Genomic DNA, 17,084 nt, shown 5'->3' with positions numbered 1-17,084 from the left:
CTGATTCCGATTTCGGTCGGAAGGGCACCGACCGATGGTCGGAGCCCTTCCGACCGATTCTCATCATGTTGGCCGGATTCCTTTCCGACTGAGCCATTCTGATGGGCTCGGTCGGAAAGGAATCCGACACGGATTGCAGACGACAGGCTCGGAGAGCCCGTCCGACGACCGGAAATCCCTCAGTACTCCCCCGGCCGCCTCTTTGCGACCGGGGGAGTACGATGGCAGTTTTTCACTGCCTTTTTGTGCCGGTTTTTCCGGCACAAAAAGGCAGTCGGAAACTGTCTTTGAAGGGCCCCAGTAGGGCCCCCATTGGTGCGAGGCTGCCGTATGGTGCCCCTCTGTGGCTCCCTGCACCCGGTGGCAGGCACCTTGGGGTGCCGCCCACAGATTACAGGGATGAACTGCACCCCTGCTTTCCATGATGCAAGTATGCATTCCGCTCGGAATGCATGCTTGCATTGTGTTGTATACGAGTGCGACCAAACCCTGTTCGGTCGCATCGTACTAGCAGGGCCATAACCGACGACAGCAGGTCGGTTGGTTACGGCTCCTGACCGATGTCGGACCGACCTGAGTCCGTCCAACATCAGAATGCTAGCATGTAGTTTTAAAGACATGACAAAAATGAGGAAATGACGTAGTGTGTTCACTGCACAGACCCTTTCCTCTGTGGTCATTTAGACCGTTTCTGGTTACAGAACCATGTCTTCTGAAGAGGGGACAAGTATTTCCATGAAGGTGCTCGGAGGAGAAACTTAGAAGTGTAAATGTGTACCTGCAAGAGCATGTGGCAGATTATGAGAGACACATACATTCCTTGAGGGGATAGTAAATGTACAGATACAATAGTCTTGTCTGAAGAGTGAGACCACTACTCCGTATCATGAAATAAGAATGGGGAGTGAAGTTTCAAAAGATACAAAATTTCAAAATATTTCATGTCATGTCTAATGCTGCGATTGCTTAGAACAGTCTGGAGGCATAAATAATTGAGGCAGAAGCATTGAATGAATGAAATAAGCTTTGGCAAAGCCACTAGGTCTCTCCTTTATAATTCGAGTACCAAGCTGCTGGCTTAGGGCCAATGTTTATCTGTAAAGTATTGTTTAAAGAAAGTAAAAGAAAAAACATTTCAAAATAGTGGAGAAAAAACAAAAATATATCTTATGATATCTCACAACTGCACTTTGAATTCAGTGTTTTCAATATTTATAAGTGGCATGTTTTATTTTTCAAATACTTTTTCACTCAGGAAACCCTGAACATATTTTTTTCTAAAATAAGGAAGTGTCAGAATGTAAAGAGAAAGGCTTGCCAAACCCTATTTAATTTCCACAGACTACAGCCATTTGTGCCACTGAAGTAACTCCTCTATCAGTGTTATGGGCCTCCAGGAGAACACTTTCTGCCTCAGACCAGACACCACCTGAGTGAGTGCAACAGATGGCCCTTCCTCCGGCATCATAAAAGCCTGTATGACCCAAAGCGTATGCTGTTATGCAATATGTGGAAAGCAAGAGCTATAACAACAAAACTTGTTATAGTTTGCTCTTCCGCCATATACCAGCAAAAATATTACGGTTGGTGTGCTTTTCCAGGCAAGCAGGGAGGGGTGGGTGCAACACAGTCGAGTATGCAGAGTGAGCGCAGCACATGAAGGCGAGAGCTAGAAAACACCTGCACTCTCATGGTGTGCTGAAAATCTAGGTACCACAATATGAACAGTGGAAGGATACAAGTTAGCCGATCATAAAGAAAGATATGCTCTAGGGGACAGAAAAAGACAAAAAGAGGGAGGCAAGTCATTCAATAAGAAGCTTGTAAACAAGAGTGACAGTAAAGCCAACCAATGGTAAGCCTTAGGTGACTGTAAGCCCACTGGAAACTCACAATAGGTCTTTCACAACCAGACAGCTTGTACGGGGAAGGCAAAGAGCAGCACAAGTCAAAAAGCCATCGCATTCCATATACCTGGTGGATGAAAAGTAATTTTTAAAAACATAATCAAGGATCACTTACGTGGGTCCGTGCTGGACTATTCCAAAGGTCTGTGATTTCACTTAAGTTCTCTGGAAGGTCATCCTCGTGATCTGCCTGAGCAGCCAGCTCTATGTTCCTGCAAAATGGGTCCAGCCACACAGGGTTAGCTCTAAAAAAGGAAAATATGTCAGATGATCCATTGATGTGCTGGCCACAGAAGCACTTTAGGATAGACATGCTAAGTAAATATAAGATTGGTATTTGGCTTGCATCTATAGAAGACATCACATGAAATAGCAATCATGGATCAGGTAATAAATATGCACGTTGCACATTTCATTTGCTCATTATAGTAATTAAATAAGTTTGAAGTAGAATAGTATCTGTGCTGAATGGCTCCAAAAAATATAAACTTTCTGAATATGCACTATAATGAATATCAATTGTTGGACTTGGCCCTCTCAACAGGGTCATCACCAAACGTTTTTTGTCTTTACCCTTCTGCTTTCTGAACCTGTTTTTGTTAGCCTTAGGACTCTGCACACACACTTTACCACTGCTAACCTGTTCTAAAGTGCTTGTGTTCTCTCCTTTAAATATGGTCCAATTGGCTTACACCCAATTGGCACATTTAATTTACTTATACGTCCCTAGTAAAGTGGTACTACATGTACCAGGGCCTGTAAGCTACAAGTGGCTAGTGGGCGTACAGAACTTATTGTTCCACCCACTTCAGTAGGCTTGTCAAACATGTCTTAGGCCTGCCGTTACAGCCTGTGTGTGCAGGTTAAAACTGCCATTTCAACCTGGCAGAATAAACCATTTGTCAGAACTTAACCTTCATTTTTAATGCTTATAAGTCATACCTAGTGTAGGCCCTAAACCACCCATAGGCCAGGGTGCATTGTATTTAAATAATTGGACATGTACTTTTTATTTTTAGAATCTCATGAAAGTGAAAAACTCTTAAATTCATTTTTCACTACTGCAAGGCCTATCTCTCCCATTGGATAGCATTGGATTACCTTATTACATTTAATAAGGGATAACTTTCCACTGGAAGCAAGTAGGGAAGTTGAGATGGTCTCTAAAGAATTGTAATTTAAAACCCTATTTAATGGTATAGTTGGATTTTAAGTCACAATTCTGAAACTGTCACTTTAGAAAGTTGGTGTTTTCTTGCTCTAACCATTTGGTGCCTGCAGCCTGTTCCTGGGTCACATGCCTAGGTATAGCTGGCAGTTTGTCTTTGTGTATTGATCCCAGACAATGATAGAAAGGGGGAATGGTGTTGGCAGGTTGGGCCATCTATGACTTGATGGGGGCGGAGCTGTCACCTATCCCTATTGCACATCACAAAGACTCCGACTCAGCACATTCACGGAGAGTTTCACACTAGTCTTTTGTGCCTACAGACACAGAGAAGCAGGAAATTCCAGACACCTCCGTAGGGAGAGGACTTTAGAGACTTCTCCCACTTCAAAGTGGGCACCCAGTATAAATAATGTACACTCAAACCCAACTCTTTAGTGCACTTCTGGAGCTGTGGAAGACTCACAAGAAGAACTGTGCTCTGCTCTGCTGCCAGAAAGACTGCCCTACTGCCCTGCTACTCTGCTGCCCGATGCCCTGCTGACTGAGTGAGAAGGTCTGGGACTGCATCTTGAACCCAGGACCAACGGAGAGATTGCAAGGGCAAGTTAGCAGGGACCTGATCAGAGCCGTTTGACAGAAAAGACTCCAACCATCTTGGCCCCTGAACCTGGACTCTACCTGCTTTGAGTTCTAACTCCCCCAAGTGGTGCCTCTCTAGTGCTAGACCCTTGGAAGTGGGCCTAAAAGTGCTCTGCCAGCCCAGCTGTGGTCTCTACTACAACCAATGCAGTGCAATGCAATCCCAACACAACGTTTTGCAGAGCTTCATGTGAACTAACAAAGTACGACACAGCCCTGAGGCAAGCCGCATTGTTCCCTCGCAGCTCATCAGAACACAGCTGCACGACACATCCTTGACGCAGGACCTTACATCATTTCTCATGACCACTGCTGTGCGGAGCACCACTCCACAACCAGGATTTAAGGTACACTTCTCAGATGGACTAACTCGGCCCTAAGGATTGTGCAGCTTTTCCCGTTCTTTCTGCTAAGGTCAGCTCAGGTATAAAGTTAAGGCAAGCGACTTTCACCCTTCCTATCATTCAGTATTCATCCCCCTTTCCCATGTCTATTTACCCATCTTTCATTCTTCCTTGCTCCTGTTTTCTCTTCAGTTGATGCTGAATTACTTTACATCATTAATTATGAGATTTTGTCTGCGAGTTGCAGACAGGAGAGGTCTTTAAAGAATCTCACCCACTGTAGCTGCTAAAGCAGGGGGTGCACAATGCCCCTGCTCTCCCGCTCATACTCATACTCTTGACAACATTTTTACCAACTCCGATGGGATTTGTATTAGGGACATAATTCCTCTCATCTGGTCTGATCATCAGGCGATGGCTTTTGTGTTCATCTCCCCTTATCCATTGGAAGGCTCTGTCCACGTGCCTAGTAGGCTTCAATCTTGTGGAAAGTGGAGTAAGATCACTGAGGAAGACATGCAAAATGCTTTCAACATCACAGCATTGTGAAGAATGGCTGCCCTGTGAAGAATGTCTCCAATTGGGTGGTGGCAGATACTGAGATTGTCACTCCTTTGAAAGTTAAGAAAAAGTACTAGAAATAAATCTTCTGCTCACTGGTTTTCGGAGAGCCTTCAAAATCTTAAGCAGTGCTGCTGTAGGCATGAGCACAAATGTCACATAAATCTGGAACTGGCCAAGAAAGACTAGCATAAAGTGCTACTCCTAATGTTTAAGCACTCCATCTTCAAGGCCAAGTCTGCTTTTTATATGGAGAAAATAAAATTAGCCAAAAATTCCTCTAATGAACTGTTTAAAGTTATTAATTGCCTCTCTAAAACCCACCCTCTCAGCAGCTCATGAATACTTCACAAGCTTTCTGCAATGAACTAGGTAATTTTTTCTAAGACAAAATCTTAAACATATACTCGGAGTTTGTTCACTCCAGTGTTCAAGAGTGTCTGACTAGGATTTTCACTCCCCCCTCTCTGAGACATCTTCTGTTGTTATCTGTCTTTGTTCTGGTCTCAGAATCTCATGTTAAGGAACTCCTGATGGGCCTTAAATCTGGTTCCCCTCTAAATCCCTGCTCCCCCAAAATTCTTCAACTCACTCCTCATTCAATTGCTGATCAGTTGGCTAGGATCTTTAAATCTTTAATCAAATACTGGAAGCAGGAGTTTATCCCAACCAATGGAAAGAAGCCATTGTCATCCTTCTGCCAAAGAAACCCAATTTACATTTGGAGAACCTCAAAAATATGTATTACATTTCCTTACTGTCTACTCCTACCATTATTTTGCAGAAATATATTAATCAGGAGCTGATGACATTCATCGATTCCCATGATTTCCTTGATTCATCTCAGACTGGATTTTAGGAGTGGACTCAACACCAAGATCGTGAGATTATTAGCAGGAGACATCATCAGAGGCTTTTTTGGGGGCTAAGGCTTTCAGCCTTCCTTGTGGGGTGCCTCTAGGCTCCTCACTCAGCCCTATCCGTCTCTCGCATAGCTGCCCTGGTGTACTCTTTTGGCTTCCAGGTTCTGTTGTATGCTGATGACATGCAAATTATCATTTCAATAGCTGACAGCATACCTCTGGTGCCAGATAGGTTTAAGAAATGCATGGCAGTAATCAGTAACTGGATGAAGCACAATTTTCTTAAAGTTAAATGCAGACAAAACCGAGGTCCTGGTTTTTGGGGCTCAGCAGCCAATCTGGTCTGAACTTTGGTGGCCTCAGTCGGGTGGTCCATTACCCACCCCAGTGGAGTCAGTCAAAAACTTCGGTGTTTTTTAAATAATTATTTGACTTTTAATCGGCAGGTTAACCACATTACAGTTATTTGTTTGTACATCATTAGATGTTTGAAAAAGATCTTGCCGTTTATCCCAGCAGAGCTCTGTATATCAGCAGCAGTGGCTTTGATTACTTCTCGTTTAGACTACTGCAATGCTCTATATCTAAATATCAATACATTTTCATTGAACAAGCTTCAGTTTATTCAAAATGCCACTGCACGTCTTATTTTTAACACTAATAAACCTCTTTCTGTTGCAGAAGGCCTTGGGCTCTTCACTGGCTTCCAGTAAGGAAGCAAGTGATTTTTATAGCGCTTCGCACAGTTATACTGCAGCAAAACTTTGGAACACCTTACCTGCTCACATTTCTGAAATAGAACTATTGTCAGCTTTCAGAAAACACCTCAAAACCTGGGTCTTCTCCCACTAGCTCTCTGGGTCCATATGAATCCCCCTCCATGTGGCTTAGGTATGGCTGGCTTACTTATTGGACACCCTCGAGTTTAGTGCGCTTTATAAATTCTCTTTCATTTAATTTCATTTCGTCCCTGTATTCAGGCCGCGCTCATCATGGTTAGCCTGAAATTTTGACTTTATCCTGTTCCGGCACAAACAGACGGCGTTTTGTGCTTTTAAGCACAATTTTCACCTAAACCCTTTAACACTGCATATATCCGGTTCTACTGAATGGACTTTTTCGTTTTGGTGCCAAACATTTATCAAATTTCACTCTATTTTTCTAAGTTGGTGTGGGATTTTTCTTGTGTTGTGTTGTCACTTTATGACTGTTTATGTGGTGCATACATATTTTATAGATTGCCTCTAAGTTAAGCCTGACTGCTTTTGTGCAAGTGACCAGAGGATTAAGCACAAGGTTAATTTGGGGTTTGCTTGTGTTTCACCCTGACAAGAATTGTGATTGCTGCTTGGTTGTGTTTCACGCCCCCCCCCCCCCCCCTAACCAGTGACCCAATTTCCTACACCAATGTATAAAATAGAAAGTGTTTAGGTCAGAAGACTCAAAAGAACACCTCAAGAATCTAATACACATTTGTGTTTTAGACTGATGTTATTATTAAGTGGATTGTGATACATTTTTTTGGCTTAATGTCACTTTATTGACTTCCCTTTCCTTCTCACTTCCTTTTCAAAACATGCTGGCTGAGCACAAGCACACTCAGGACAGATAAAAGTTATCTTTCTCACCTCCCACCCACAAAATTAACAGATAAAGAAAACAGGTTTGAAAGTAGGGTGCCATTTGTGTGTTGATTATGATGCCTCTCTGATTATTGGTGTAAATACTTTGTTACTTCTGAGCTTGGTTCTATCTCAGTTTAATATTTGCCAAAAAACATATAAGTTAATTTGAAATCCAATGTAGTTGATCAATGAGTCGACATTTGTGGCCATACCACAAAGTGGAGCTATCTCATGTTGTTGGTAGTAAATTTAGGCAGGCCGTGATGCAGACACCGTTTGGGTTACAAAAACACATTGCTGGAGGTTGTAAAGTGTGACCAAAGTGTTTGTGCATATATTTTATGTGGCATTTCATTGTGATGGTGATGTGTTCTGTTATTTTCATGCTCTTGTGTTTTTATTCTTTATAATTGCAATATGATGTTTTACTGTGGTTGTTGTGTTGCATTCTGGTTTGTTATCCTTAATTGTGCTGTTAATTCTTTCTTTTGTGTTATTGTGCATTTTATTATGTTATAATCTATTGTCTACTTTAGATATTCTGTCATTTTTCCTACAAGTTTGAGTGACATTCAACCATTTACCACTATTCAGTATTTTAACAGTTTAAGACACCAGTCACCCCAAAACTGTGGGAGAGACTTAAATTAACATGTGTAATGCTCACTTTATGTGAATCAGGCCTTGGAGCTGAGACCTATTGTATACTCTTTCATCTGGCCAAGTGCTAGTTCTGCACAAATAATTCGGCTTTACTTTAATTTCATAATGTGGGTCTTAAAGTACCTTCTTTTGAATTTTCTTGATATCATTAAAACAAGTCATTTTGGGACAACAGATCTAGTTACAATTTACCTCAGCTGGCAAGCTCCAAATCCTCAAATCTAAGACATTTTGCTTGCCTTTATCGTTGATCATCAGTAAGCTAATACCCTTCCTTAATACCCTTCCCTTCACCTCTTCAAATTAAGTTCTTCCTGTCTTCCACACAGCCTTTAGTGAAAAGCACTTAAGCTCTCCATGAACATTACCTGCCCGTAAAATCAACATTATGGGTTTGACTCAAAGCACACCAGGTACTGTGTGAACAGTGCACTTGTTGTTTACTTCTCTATTTCCAAACAGAAATTTGTCCGGCAGCAGGGAATCCTGGTCAGCAACTGACCTAGAACCTTTTTTATCTGTACTGATGACGGATGATATCCAGAAACACATGTCTACAGATTTACAGCACTAACCTGCACCAACTTTGGTGGAATAGTCCAGCGAGATTTGAAGTAAGCATGTACCATGAACTGCATTGACCAGAATGCTAAGGGGCAAACTTTGCTGGGAGGTGAAGCAGTGTGCTCCCACCTCTTCCTGTTAGAACCAAGAATGTTTGCAAAATGGGCCTCTAATTCTAATCTGTGCATGTTAGCCCAGTTCTGGGCCAAGAAAGTTAGAACAGTGCGGTGCAGGAGAGGAATCACAGGCAGGAACCAGTGATTACATGCTCTAAAATTGCCCCATACATTTCTTCCCACCATTCACCACCCAGCAGGTAGAAACTGCAATTCATTTAGAACTAATTATTTTAGAATGTATATATTTCACCTCCATCATCTTTAAGAATAATAAGAGAATAATTTTCACCAGTGACTTCAAGATCTTTGTAGAAGATCCATCCAACTGCAGTGCTGTCTCATTTCTTATCAAACACATTCTGGGATTCATCAGTTAATTCACGGCCCAATTCACAATGCTGTTCATACCCTCAGACTATTCCTTTAACTCTAGCATCCTTCCATCACTCCTACCATTGTCCCCATAACACTTCCCAACCACTCCCATTTCTTTCAAAACACCTCTATGTTTGTCTTCCACCTCAGATACAAAGTAGCTAGCTTCAAACGCATATGTCCAAAAATACTTCAATTCTCTAAAGATTTTCAATTTTTTTTGACATTTTGACAACAACACAGCAAACATCTATTCGGTCTCTCTGATTTTCCATGCAGTCACTCACAGAAACATCAATCATTATTGCCCATCCAAATGTATTGCACCCTCCATCCAATGGAGGAGAATTATATCACAGTCTACCCATATTAAAACAAAATCTTTTTCCAAATGAAAGAAAATTGGGCAAATCCAAACACCAGCTGATCAATTTGACTGCAAGTTCCTTCAACAGTGATGCACTCCAGTCATCAACAAAAAAGGAAAGAACTTTACTGCTTCTAGATTTGACTGTGGCCTGTAATCGTTAACAGTCTTAGGTGTCGTCTGGCATTAGAAATTCAACATTTGCAGCCCCCTCATGGCAGCAGCAAAGAAATACCGGGCTCCATCCCAACAACCCCAACTTCCTCGCCCTCTCCCACTGACTCCTCTTCTAGCTTTTTTTCCATTCTAGAAATCTCCCCAAGCATGTATACAAAGCAATTCAGAAAATCAGTCTTAGTTCAGGCTCATATGAAGGATGTACCTGAACCCGGGCCCAGTGCCATACTCAGTCATGTGTAACAAATTTCACATTTATACTTACTATTGCCAGTGTAAGCTGGCCTTCCCGGGGAATGTCTACCCTCAAATCTATCATATTGACACAATATTCAACATTATTTAGTCATGGATGCATGAAAGTGTTTTCTGACCTAATGTGCTGTTTTTAAACCAGTTTCTTTATTTTTTCCTGCTAAGAACTTGAGTTATTGTGTGTACTGAGTTGCAGATATTTTTTAGTTTATTTTTGAAGTGCTGTTCCATATATCAAGTGGCGCATTGTCATGTGTGACACCTTAACAAAACCTTTCCTTTTCGGCAACATGTTGCATTCCAGAAGTTGTAGTTTAATTTTTGAGGTTGAACATTTGGGCTCAAAAATTCAGCATGCAAAATGCTCTTGCTAAAGGACACTCTTAAGGTGTAGCAGATGAGATGGTCACTTGGTAACTAGGGAATAAGGTAGAAGAACACAGTATCATCAGGAAAGCAGGCAAGGTCGATTAGCCATACATTATATAGACTAAAAACACTGAACCCTACTTGAAAAGGATATTGTAGGTCACCTTGAACTTCTGTAGCCTTTTAAAGGCACTTAGTCTGAGGGTTCATAACTTTACATCCAAAAACTCCTTCCTATCTTGCAATCTACTAATGTACAGTTAGAGAAACTTTATCTCCTATACAGTGGAAAATATTGAAAACCTGTGTCTTTGGGTGGATGGAATGCTGGAGTATAGAGCCTTCATTATTGGAAACAGTAATGGTCAAAGACAGCCAAACTCTTAGATGGACTTTGAAACCAAAGCTTAATTAAGATTTCAAAGATTCACCCGAACATCCATGCTCAAATGTTCATACACTGATCCGTGACTCCTATCACAATGTAGAGAATACCTTGAAGGGTAATCCTAATATACCAGTTTCCAAATGCTGCACCCTACCATGGGCCAACAGAGCGTTCACGGCTGCAGCTGCTTGGGAAGGAACTGTAAAAGTTACATATGACAGTGGTTGGTCACTTACCCTTCAAACGAATATTTGTTAGTGTTGGGCATATCCAGGATGTCCATGAAACCCCGGTTACCTGTTCAAAAAAACAGACATAGTTAAAATAGGTGTCATAATAAATGGAAACCTCCCAATTAATTGCTGTCATCCACCTAAAACCAAAACACTCATTCTCTATGTATATTTCAGCAAACTTGGTTGATTTTAGCATGGATTTATGTCATTCTTTCCATAAACCTTCAATTACTAAGAAATGGCTACTCTTGTATGCCATAGTTACAACTTGTGAGAACAACAGAAGATACTTTGTATGAGAGGCAATGTGGCTGAGCGTTTAAAAAATCCAGTTTGTACTGAACCAGCTAAAGGAAGTTGGCAACACTGTGTGCAAGCTCCTGGCCCTGTACCGTGGGTAATTGCTTGATCTCGGTACACCCCCAGTCCCGTTGGAAAAGATATGAAGAATTACATATAAGAAAAAAAAACACATCAACGGCCTTCTCTGTCTCTACAACTGGGATCTGGATCAGCAATTCTGTATCCACCCGGACTGACCCAACCCTGCTACAATTTAGGTAAGAGTTAAAAACACTCCTCTTCAAAGAATACTACATCATGATGCAGTAGTAGGCAACTTTTGCTCTATGAAACCAGACACTTCTCCAATCTCACATCAACTTTGCCTTTGCCTTTCACCTTGTACAGTATTCTGCTGCCTGTTGGGTAGGTTCCACTATGTAAATACCACAACATTCAGATATAGACATATTTATTTAATTTTTGAAAAATTAGGTTTAGATATTGAGCAGTGCCGGTGCCAGCATGATGTATGGCAACACAAACAGCAGCACCGTTCAGCTGCCCCATGAAAATATATTTTTGCACGAAAAAGCTGACACAGATGAAGCACTAAATGACTTTGCATCACGAAGCACCATGCCCGTGATAACATATGCAAAGGGGACTAGTTGGGAGGAAACCACTCAAACATATCTATGATTCCAAGCAAAGACACTTGTAGTGGAATAGCTCTCTGAAATCATAGCCCGAAAAGGATGAGGCTATAAAAATGTGAAGACGTAATATTGTATGATATTTTCGTGTGCAATTTCTGTGAAATTACACATTTTACTCTTTTTATCCTTGGACAGTATTCTGAACTTAGAAAGTTGTGCTTCAAGTAAAATTTCACGCAAGACATGATTTTAATGCATTTGTGCAGTGGCGTGATCCTTAGCATCATGGTAAAAATGGCATTTGAAAGTGCAAGTTTGGTGGTAGCATCATTAGCACATGACTGTTGGAAAGTGGATTATTAGTAGAGGCAGATATGCATTTACCAATGGCAAAAATACCACTGAAACAATATAGGGGTCAGAACAGGTCTTAGAAAATTATTCCCATGCTCAACCCTTGATAGCTTGGCTGCGAGCAGGCAGGCTTAACTTCAAAGACATGTATGTAAAGCATTTAAAAACAACAATTCAGTAAATAAGTAAGACACAACACACAGTAAAAATCCAACACCAATTTATAAAAATAGGAAATATTTGTATCTTTTAAATGACACCAAAATGACAAGAATCCACTGTAGGGAACTAGGGATATGAATTGTTAACGATTAGTCACTTTCTAGTGCTTAGAAACCAACAGTGCCACTTTTGGTCATTTTGTTGTCTCTGACAGGGAAAAATTCACATTTAGCAATTGTTCTGGAGGATCTCTCACCAGACTCGTGCAGCCCCCCCCCCCGTAGGCTTGATCCGGTTAGAACTCCTTCCTGAAGTTCTTCTTGTGGGTCCAAAGTGTCACACACACAATCCAAGGGGCTGGAATCTCCAAGAAGGTCCTTGAAAGTGTGAGACTTCGATTCCCACAATACACCTGGAACAAAACCCTTACAAATCCACTGGTAGAACTCCAGGCTGAGGATTCTTTGTGGTGATGGTCCTGGTGAGCTCTGTTAACCTGTAGCTTGCATGGAGTCGACTCTTTATTCTTTTTGAAGCAAGTTTGATCCACAGGGCTGTAGTGTCAGATGGTGCAAAAGGTGCAATACTCAGAGTGCAGTGCCTGGTGAATGCACAACACACCTCTGATTCTCTTAGGTTTCAAAAGCAGATCTAAGAGGCACTGTCCCTCTCAGATACTTATTCAGTGTTCTCTGTGGTCAAGCAGGAGGGCACTCCTGTCCAATGAGGTGCAGGGCAACACCCCCAGAGCATGACCACTTCCTCCAAAGTGTGGCACAATGCTATCCCAGAAACCACTATTCTTCCAAAATTCAATATTTCAGAACTTTCAGCAGAGGGAGAAGAACTGGCTAAACACACCCATAGGATGGATAATCTCCATAGTCTCTCCCCTTTGCATCTGCTCATTCCTTTCTTAAGCCTAGCATCTGTCTTGGGTCAAAGAAAAGAGTTGTAAATGAAACTGATGTCTTTAGCTTTTCTCTCCCTTCCCTTGGAGAGCATTATTTAATACTCCTCCACCTGGAATTCCTATGCTCAGCAACCTCTACTCCCCGAGATGCTTCCTAACCACAGGGGTGATTAATCACCTCTTTAAAGCAGCCAGGCTCACCCACTTATCTCCGACCAATCAGGCCGGAGGAGTACAGGGTTGAATTTCGGCGTACAGACAAAAAAGTCTTATAACTTTTTGTCTGTACATTTTAGAAGAAATTCGACAATACCATATTGTTGGATTTATCATTACTATTATTTCCTTAATCCTTATGTTAGGGCTTTTTTTTCTCCGGGTATTAACTAATAACCTCTTCCAATGTTAACCTAAGGGCTGGGGATCTGCAATGGAAAAATGAACTGGGCCATTTCTCCAATACCAGACCCTATAAAAAAGGTTTTATAAGGACCCTGCTAATACCTACTGGACCCCCCACCCCCGGAACACCTAGGAAAGACTTTAGGGGTTCTAAATATATCAAAATATTGCAGATCCTCATTTCACAGTGCTCCTTGCACGAACGTCGATTTTGGGAAGCACTTTACAATATCACTAACCCCAGAGCATATAAAAACCTTTTTAGAAGGAATTTCCGTATAAGTAAAAGACCCCCCCCCTCTCCACCACCATCACTTGAACACCTAGGGGTAACCCTGGGGGTACCTACCATACCCCAGCATTGTAGTTTATTCATTTTAAGTGCCCCAAACACAAAAGTCAAGTTTGGGCACAATTTGCACATTAGAAGCAGTCTTGCAACACAGGGATGCTTTTAAACTGATCTCAGGCTCCAGCAGTGCACACATGCAAGTGCAGAAAAGGCTGCTGGCCTCTAAACTGCCCTGCCCTATTCTTACTATGGACTTAAAGGTTGTTTCACACCCCTGTCATATATGTAGTAGGGCCTTATGGGGGAGGTCATGCCAATCACAGGGGTACCCTAATCCATAGTGTACCCTAGTGTATGTAGGTGTTTTTACTGTAGTCTACTTGTGTCTTCAGAATAACACTGACACTGGGCCTGGTTAGGCAGAGCCCAGGGTCAGTCAGAGTCAGTTACCACCAGGACCAGTCAGCAAAATGTTGGGGGGTGCCCAGGGCGCAGGATGACTTTGCAACATAGCCCCCCCAAATGAAAGGTGATGGGTTACTAACCTACACCCTGGTAGTTATCATCAGCTAAGTGGAAAAACCTGGAAAGTCCATCTGCATTTGCATGGTAATCCCAGTCTGTGTTCCACTGCAAAGTCTATTCCCTGTAGGGAAATGGACCACCTTACCAGCTCGGAATTCTCCTCTCTCATCTGCATTAGCCATCTGAGAGTGAGTGCCAAAAAAATATGGTCTCAATTTGTTCAGGGACCAAACCACAGCAAAAGCCTCTCTCTCAATGGCACTCCACCTCTGCTTTCTGGGAAGAAGTTGCCTGCTAATAAAGGCAACTGACTAATCAAGGCCCTCTTCATTTAGCTGTGACCACACTGTGCCAATCCCTTGCTCTGAAGCATCTGTCTGAACCACAAATCTTTTGTGTAGTCAGGGACCAGCAACACTGGTGCTGAACACATAGCAACTTTCAGAGTGTCAAAAGCCTTCTGACACTCTGGGGTCCGATCCACCTTTTTTGGGCCTCTTCTTAGAAGTGAGTTCTTTTAGAGGCCCCACTAAGGTCCCATAATTTTGAAGAAACCTTCTATAATACCCTGTCATTCCCAGGAATTAATACAGCTATATCATCCAGGTAAGCTGCACTGAACTGTTCCAACCCAGGAAAGACCCTGTTCACCAACCTTTGGCAGGTGGCAGGTGCATTCTTTAAGTCAAAGGGCATTACCTTGAACTGATAATGTCTCTCTGGTGTGGAGTATGCTGACCTCTCCTTTGCTCCATCAGTGCGGGCAATCTGTCAGTAACCTGAATTCAAATAAGAAGTAATCAGGTACTTAACCGCCCCTAACCTGTCAATGAGCTCATCAACTCTAGGTATAGGGTGAGCATCAGTGTTTGTGACTGCATTCAGTCCTCTATAGTCTACACAGAACCGTAATTCCTTTGCCCCCCCGGGAATTAAGTTTGGGCACCAGCACCACTGGACGGGCCCATGGATTTTGAGACGGTTCAATCACTCCCAATTCCAGCATTGTAGCTACCTCAGCTTTAATGCTGACTCTGACGTGGTCAGACAACCTGTACAGCTTATGTTTGACAGGTATGCTGTCACCAGCGTCAATGTGGTGCACACACAACTCAGTGATGTCGGGAATCAAAGAAAACAGGCCAGCAAACTGCTCCAGCCCCTGCTTACAGTCTCTGTGCTGCTGTTCTGTCAACTTGGTAGAGAGTACCACTCTCTCTCCACTGACCCATCTTGCAGATTAGTGGAGAGGCAGTCGGGCACTGGCTCAGTTTCCTCCTCCACTCCCTCATCAGTGACCAATAACATGGTCACATCTGCCCTGTCGTGGTGGGGTTTCAATCTATTCATATGCAGGACCCGATGAGGGTTCCTGGGGGTGCCAAGGCAAACCAAATAGGTAACCTCACCCTTCTTTTCTGAGATTGGATAGGGACCACTCCACCTGTCATGGAGGGCCCTGGGAGCCACAGGCTCCAACATTCACACCAACTGTCCTGGAGTATACTCGGGCATAGTAGCCTTCTGATCATACCAGTGCTTTATGAGCTCCTGGCTGGCCTCCAGTTTCCTGCTTGCCTTGTACATGTACTCTGCCATTCTAGATCCCAGGCCTAGTTCATAGTCAAGCACAATGTCCTTTGCTTCTTTAAGAGGCTTCTGTAAAGACTCTCTTAGCAGGCACAATGGCCCCCTCACAGGGCGTCCAAACAGCACCTCAAAGGGACTAAGTTCAACCCCTTTCTGTGGCACCTCCCTGTAGATAAACAGTAGGCATGTGAGGAGAACATCCCATCTCCTCCTGAGTTTCTCTGACAACCGATTTATCATGCCCTTCAGGGTTTTGTTGAACCTCTCAACTAGACCATTTGTTTGTGGGTGATAGAGGGTGGTAAACGTATAATTGAACTCACACTCATCCCACATAGTCAGATAGCTGGACAGAAAATGTGTTCCCCTATCTGACACCACCTCTTTTGGGAAGCCAACACTGGTGAACACACAGAGCAGTGCTCTAGCCACCGCAGGAGCATCAATGGTTCTAAGAGGGATTGCTTCAGGGTACCTAGTGGCATGGTCCACTACCACTAAGATATAATTCCCTGATACAGTAGGTGATTCCAAGGGACCAGCAATGTCCATCCCCACCCTTTCAAAAGGAACCCCAACCACTGGCAGTGGTATTAGGGGAGCATTTGTCTTGCCCCCTGCCTTGCCACTGGCCTGACAGGTGACACAGGAGCTGCAAAACTCCTTTACCTTTTCAGACATATGACATGGTTCACCAAATCCATGTCTTTGTCTGTCCCAAATGTCCTGCCAAGGGGAAATCATGACCCAAAGTCAGTATGACCTCTCTGTACTTCTGGGGCACCACCAACCATCTGGTGACCCCCTCCTTGAGGTTTCTAGCCTCAGTATAAAGCAGTCGATCTAACCAGTAGATTCAATGGAACCCACTTCATTCATCCCCCTACTCTTGAGGCAATCCGCCTCAATGGAGGGACAGTCTCTCTGTCCCTTACTACAGTCCTCTCTGGAGGGTCCACCTGCTCCTGTCAGTTCTGCCAAATCTGACAGTTCTGGCAGGGATGGAGTCCCTCCTTCAGAGGCCAGATCCTCCCCATCAGGGTTAGATTCTTCCTGCACCTCTGGAGTTCCCTGGGCTGCCTCACCAGGCCCAGTACCCTTGTCCATGGATGCTTGGCCCTTTGTTCCAGGATCCAAGTGTTCAGCCCTTCGCTTCTGGCTAGTCTGTGACCTAGTCACAGCACATACCCACTCAGGGAGCTCCAATATTTCCATATGGAACCCTCTCTCCAATCGGAGACTTTAACATCATTGCCCAGTAAACACTGGACTGGGAGCACCT

The 17,084-nt window shown here is 43.1% G+C and overlaps 1 protein-coding gene across 2 annotated transcripts in view; it reads right to left on the bottom strand.

Annotated features, from left to right (window-relative positions):
• Positions 1-17,084, bottom strand: part of CDH23 (cadherin related 23) — a 1,199,511-nt gene that overhangs the window by 27,420 nt on the left and 1,155,007 nt on the right. For both annotated transcript variants that reach the window (XM_085603466.1, XM_085603467.1), the window contains exons 41-42: positions 10,624-10,684; positions 2,023-2,152 (exon numbers count right to left, since the gene is read on the bottom strand). In XM_085603466.1, the coding sequence (XP_085459592.1) occupies positions 2,023-2,152; positions 10,624-10,684 (191 nt within the window). The remainder of the gene's footprint in view (positions 1-2,022; positions 2,153-10,623; positions 10,685-17,084) is intronic.

This window comes from Triturus cristatus, chromosome 1_2 (genome assembly GCF_964204655.1).
Source record: "Triturus cristatus chromosome 1_2, aTriCri1.1, whole genome shotgun sequence".
In the NCBI taxonomy this organism is placed as follows: domain Eukaryota; kingdom Metazoa; phylum Chordata; class Amphibia; order Caudata; family Salamandridae; genus Triturus; species Triturus cristatus.
Note: the sequence above shows the minus strand (reverse complement) of the source record. Positions and strands in the feature narration are given on the sequence as shown.